The sequence below is a fragment of the Bactrocera latifrons genome, unplaced genomic scaffold (assembly GCF_001853355.1).
Source record: "Bactrocera latifrons isolate USDA-ARS-PBARC rearing strain unplaced genomic scaffold, ASM185335v1 scaffold_213, whole genome shotgun sequence".
Classification (NCBI taxonomy): Eukaryota; Metazoa; Arthropoda; class Insecta; order Diptera; family Tephritidae; genus Bactrocera; species Bactrocera latifrons.
The window spans coordinates 51679-57734 of NW_017535664.1; the positions used below are offsets into that span (position 1 = coordinate 51679).

The following is a 6056-nucleotide window of genomic DNA, read 5'->3' on the forward strand; positions in this document are numbered from 1 at the left end:
AGAAAAAAATTTGTATACAAAAAATTAAAAGTTTTTACTTAAATAAAAAAAATTGGACTAAAATAATAGAATAAAAATTTATTTCCTTTTCTGCAGACCGACCCCTCCAAGCCCGTTTTGGTCGCTGGTGACAAAGAGGACTTGAATATGAAAGCGGTGGACAAAGCTGGYGGCATCCAGTACTTGGAAAATCAACTAAAGACTTGTGCGGCTTTAGCCGAACGCTTAAATATTAAACCGTTAAGCTTTAATTAAGTAGCTAAAGACAAACMTACATTGACATACGTTATGGCTTTACAATCATTGCATTTTATATATGTATATGTAATTGCATTTGCTGTATAAACTGGCAGCACGTACACATAACGGTACAGTGTCAGTGCTAACATATCCATGATGTGCCTATTGATTATAAAATTTAGTATGTAAATTATTATTTTTTTGTTATTGCATTTTTAAGCGCATTTCACTTATATACTAAATTGTATTTTTTTTTTAAATTCTAACAAAGAACCAAAGTAATATAAAAAATTTACAAAAAACAAACGAGCTTTTTGATTGAAGGTTTAAGATAGAACGCTGCAGGCACTAAAGCTTTTAATTAAACTTGGCTTTTTATTTGTATTATTTAATATATATGTACATATTAGGGGGGGTCAGAAAAAATCCTAATATTTTTATTTATTATTTTGTTCACTTATTTAAAAAAAATATATTTTTATTACAATTTATTAAAGGTTTAGATTCAATTTATTAAAAATTGAAAAAAGCAATTATTTTAAGGCATGCTCAGTAAAAAAATATTATATTAATTAATTACTTGTGAACGGTGAGATTTACGAAAAAATTGTAAGAGAGCATTTTTGGTCTTTAAGAGGCCAGAAATTATTTTCTGATATATAATTTTTTTTTTTTCAATATTAAAGGCACAGTAGGTAACTGAAGAGCGGAAGTTAGCTTTAAGTTAACATCTCCCTAAGTGCTCGAACTTGGAAAAAAGATTTTTTGAGTCGTCCACCAATCAATTTTTGAGATTGTAAGCTGGAAAAAATAATCGAYTCTTTCGACCCACCCTATTGTATACCATATTTATGTACAGAATATATATTTTTCATCAACAAACAACACATTGTAGGCACATGCTATACACGTATTTAGTCGCGACTTTCAATTTTATACATTCAAGTGTTGGGAATTTGGTTGATAACAAAAGTAAAGCAAATATTTGTTTTTGGATCTAAAAGTTTTTGTTCGCATTTGCTGATTGTAAATAACAGAMGGTGTCCCTAAAATTGTAGATAATTTTGGAAACTGTCGGTAAGTTAGAATACTATGWCGAACTGATAAGTAGTTACTGGAGTTTGTACGTATGTATATTTGTATGTAAAGAACGAAGCTTTATATATTTTTCTTCGTAAAAGATGCAAACAAACAACGCCAACGAGTTTATGCTTTTATGTGTTTATGGCAGTGAGTTTAATACATAGGTAGATACAAGTACGGGTAGGTGTWTTCGATTGAAAACAAGATTATTTTAATTATTAGTGGTGAATTTTACACCTATAACGAGGCTTTGACTTTACTATAAGTGTATACACTTATTTATAGATATGTAATTCAAGGAAATATAAAAATTCTAACATTTAATTATGTGAAACTAATGCTAATTTTATAAACTAGCTTTTAAGGCGATGATACCATCTGATCAAATTTGACAAAAAAAAAAAAAAACATTCTCATATATTTTAACGTAAATCTTTATTATCGCCGTAAAAATAGGCTCTTAAGCCAATACAAGTATACCAATGCGTAATAAGTATAATTTCCATACACTTGTCATAAAGGGGATGTTGTCAGCTGGGATGTTTTTTTTTTTTTTTCAGTTTCGACTCATTCATCTCGCTAGATTGTTTAAGTTTTTCACGACCTTCACTAAWTGCTTTGTTCCACTAAAATACACGTGTTAAAGTAGACTTCCCAAAACACGTCTACAAAATTTTCAGTCCTGGCCATATTTGATCACTTGGTATTTCGGTAGATTTGAACGCCTATAAAAGTATAATTTGATTTTTGGTATCTATCTGAATGAAAAAAGAGATGAGGTTCCTAAAAGCTGGTGATTGCCTTCTAACCACTATCGATTATTAAGGAGACTAATTTTGGTATCAGAATCATGGTTGGATATTGGTTTCTTTGGATGATCCGAAAGTTTGAGACTCTAGTTAACCAAGAGTTAAACAAATGTCCTAATGAGTAATGCCCACATTTAACAATATTTCTGTAGAAAACATACTCATATCCATCTATTCCTTAGAAGTGTTATGATTTTCCCAAATTAGACCTTTAAGAATACACTTCTGAAATATAGTCATACATTTTTCTACACTCCCTGGTAGTTTTGGTCAAGACACATTATTAACTTATATATTTTCGGCACGAAGATCACTATCATTATTTTGTTCATAATCTTCGCTGCAAAAATATCCTTGAGCATAATCATTAACACTTTTGACAGTTTGAAAACGACGACGTAAATATTATTATTCCCTCAGCGCAAAAAAAATACCGAGAAAAACAGTCAATAGCATGTACTATTAGTATTAGGAATCAAAAATCTGAGTAACAGACTGAGGAATTAAATCATAAACATCGCACTTTTAATGCTAAACCATTTGACTTTTTATATTTTCAAAGTCCGAACAAATTCTCAGGACCTCGAGTTCTTTGTTTTAATATCTCAAAATTTCGGAACKCACGTAGAGGTGTGTGATTAATATAAACGTCAAAACTTGGGAACGGCTTCATCGATTAAATTCTGATTTTTCTAATAATTTTAAAAATCTACTTACGGCAACATATAGTAATTAGAAAGGGAGTGGCTAGTTACTGAAAAAGGCATTGGGACTAGTCCTTTAGATCTTGAGATATCGATGCAAAGTTCTGCAAACGTAATTTGCTCGTCTAGGAGGTTCATTTGGCGGAATCGATATTAGATTTCTGTACTCCATTACTGCCATCTAAAGTGATCGACAAAACCAACAAACCAGTCTTTGTATGGAAAACTTTTTTATTGGACGAAATGTATATTTTCACGAAATTCAGCATCGGTTACTGTTAAAGGAGGCGCTACAATCTCCGCGCATATTGTTGAGATCGGAACACTGTGGCGTATATCTATAAAACCAAAAATACCTTCCTTTTTATTTTATAAGAAATACAGATGTGAAGAGTATTACAGCTTCGACGCAAGTAAAAATGAAGATTGTTCCTTTTTTTGACTGTCAAATATTTGTCACACGGAGTATCAGGGGACCTTGATCCCCCTAGAAAGTGTGAATAACTTAGCGCTTTGCTATTACAGTACAACAACACAGCGTTTCGTAGAAACAAGTAAGCGATAAATAAACGCTGTAACGAAATGCATGCTTAGCCGAAAAATAAAATTTCGCGCTGACTTCGCCTCGCATGACGTCATCTTAAGTGTCCAGATCATTGTGGGCGAACTCACATGACCATTAGGCAATTACTTACAAATAAAATAATTCTAAAATACCTAATTGAATAAATGCCATACCCGAGTCGATGCATTGCGATGGGGAAAGATGACTGCCTTGTTGTTTTTGCATGATGCTATGTGCTTGTGTTGTTAAATAAATGCTAAATGGCGTACAGTAGAAACAATTAGGTTTAATAAGAATATCGTGCTTAGAAAAATATAGAAAAGTAGCCATATTAGGGTGGGCCAAAGAAATGTTTATTTTAATTTTAATTTTTTTTTTCTTAAAAATCTCTGAAATGTCGAAAAACTTTTTTCATAAATATTGAGCTCTTAATATTAATAATATAGTGTATATTTTTGATTTTCCAAATAAAAACTGTTAGAGAAAATGATCTCAAAAGATCTTTAAGTGATTGAGATTTTCGATTTACTTTTCAACGGGGAAAGAAGGTTTACAGTAAACATAGCAAAATCTCGTTGGCGTAAAAGTATGTTAGTTGCGCAAAACAAACTAAACAGTTATACGAATGGTTCGAAAATGGAGAATGGAGTTGGTGTGGGGATATATTCTCCGGAGTAAAAAATCAGCCAGTATTTTAAGTTGTCGGATCACTGCAGTATATTCGAAGCAGAGGTCTTTGATATTGTGAAAGCCGCGGAGCTAGCCTCTATTACACCAGCAGGCAACTCCAGAGTCAATATCTACGTTGAGAGCCATGCAGCAATCAAGGCAGACCACGTAGAGCATATCGGCCAGAAGTGTCTTGGAAAGCAGCGCAGCAGTGTAAAGTATCGCCAGAAGAAAGCGACTTCACTTCTAGGTACTAGGCCTTAAAGGCATCGAGAACAGTCTATGTGTGGCACATTAGCCCAATCTGACTAACCTAAACTGAAAGCGAGATATGAATTTTTTTACCTGATAATACAAAAAATTTAAATCCGTTAGGCGGATCAGGCCTATTTTATTTTTTTTAACCCACCCTATTTTCTATATTCATATGAAAAAATGCAAATATATGTACATTTGCTTAAATAAATATTCCACAATTCAAGTGTATGTATGTATGTTTGCTGATAAACATTGTTTCAGCGTTGGCGTAATTTAAGTTCATCACGTATGGCAATAATTACTTGAATTCTTGGACATACATACATACAAACAGATAACTTTTTCTACTGCAAATCACAAACAAAAAGCTCGCATATCTCGCTTTGGCAATGTACCTTCATAGACACGTTAAGTTGAACCCTCCGAGGTGAAGCAACGACTGAGTTAAATTATTATTTTTTATTATTTCCCGTCCATCTTCAAATACTTGCCATACTTGGAACACCACAAACAAATGTTTTTTTTTTCATTTTTCTAGTTTTTTTTGTACGCGCGAAATTCCATTTTTACGCGCTGAACTTTCAAGCAACCGGTGCCAGTCACCTCGCAGTAACTGCGGAGAACGGATCAAAACAAAACAAAAGAAAATCACATTTTCATACATATACACGGAATTGTATGCAAAATTATTCGTCGTTTGTTTTTATACGCGCATTCGCTCTCACAATGCCGCTGCACGACTACTAACAGCCCATCAACGACCCAACCAACGTTTATGCAACCCACATGCCGCGCCCTCAACCACTGGCATTTGCGGCCCGGCGCACAACGCGCATCCCAACAGCTATTCGAAAATGTGCGAGTTCGAATTTCGAAGAACGCCAGCTCCAAGCAATCAAACGAAATATGAACTGTGCGTACACAACAGATGCCGGACACTGCGTTTACCCCAAAAGCATCAAAAGCGCTTCGCCGAAAATCGTACAGTAGTCAGTACGTGACCGCAACTCGAAGTGTAAAGTAGTGGAAAAGTGTAGAACGCAACGCGAATACAGCTTCACGTGAGCTGAGTGTTTATCACACACACACTGACATATACATATAGTATATACAAGTGATTGTTTGTGTGTTGTTGTGACTTTACAACCCCCAGAAGGCGCACCACACCAACTCCAGCTCCATTTGGTATACACAGGCTACAGAAACGGGCGACTTGGGACTCGCGYTAACGACAAGGACATCAATTCGCAAGGATATAAAGTGTAAATACACTGCGAAGCCAGTGAGACAAGTGCAAAACTGCTGTTAGTTTAGTTTAAAGTTTAAAGAGTTGAATAATTTAAAATYTTGTTGAAAATGACGGATGCTAAAGGACAATATCAGAAATTGCCGCCCGGCTGGGACTGCAAATATGACCAAGCAACAGGAAATTGGTATGTGTTGTTACTATTTTTACGGCTTTTTGTTAACTATTATTGTTGTAAGTAGAAATGCTATAGTTATAAGTGGCAACTATTTCAAAATGGGCGTGCGAAAGSCAAAGGAAACGCACTGCAGACAGCTTTTGCTACTCGGCAGACAGGCCAGGAATTCCGCCGCATACTTTGAGGAAGTATGTAGAGTTTTACAAAATGGCTGCCATAAAAATATCAAGCAGAAGGGGAATTTGTTTTCGAGTTAAAATGTTGCTTAGCATACTTTTAGGGCGAAGGAATGAGCTGAGGCTTG

General features: G+C 34.5%; 2 protein-coding genes across 11 annotated transcripts in view; both read left to right on the forward strand.

The window, feature by feature from the left end:
* Window positions 1–270, forward strand: part of LOC108968404 (uncharacterized oxidoreductase YjmC) — an 8491-nt gene extending 8221 nt beyond the window's left edge. For all 6 annotated transcript variants that reach the window (XM_018932438.1, XM_018932436.1, XM_018932435.1 and 3 more), the window contains exon 4: window positions 97–270. In XM_018932438.1, the coding sequence (XP_018787983.1) occupies window positions 97–255 (159 nt within the window). In that variant the 3' untranslated portion in view covers window positions 256–270. The remainder of the gene's footprint in view (window positions 1–96) is intronic.
* A 911-nt stretch (window positions 271–1181) lies between these two features.
* Window positions 1182–6056, forward strand: part of LOC108968391 — a 16391-nt gene continuing 11516 nt past the window's right edge. Inside the window, exon 1 of one of the 5 annotated variants that reach the window (XM_018932415.1) lies at window positions 1182–1317. Coding sequence is in view for 4 of the 5 variants with exons in the window: in XM_018932412.1 (XP_018787957.1) it covers window positions 5685–5761 (77 nt within the window). In the remaining variant the exon portion in view is untranslated. Of the gene's footprint in view, window positions 1318–5301; window positions 5762–6056 lie in introns of those variants that run through there. The other 4 variants (XM_018932412.1, XM_018932413.1, XM_018932417.1 and 1 more) reach the window with 4 other exon arrangements.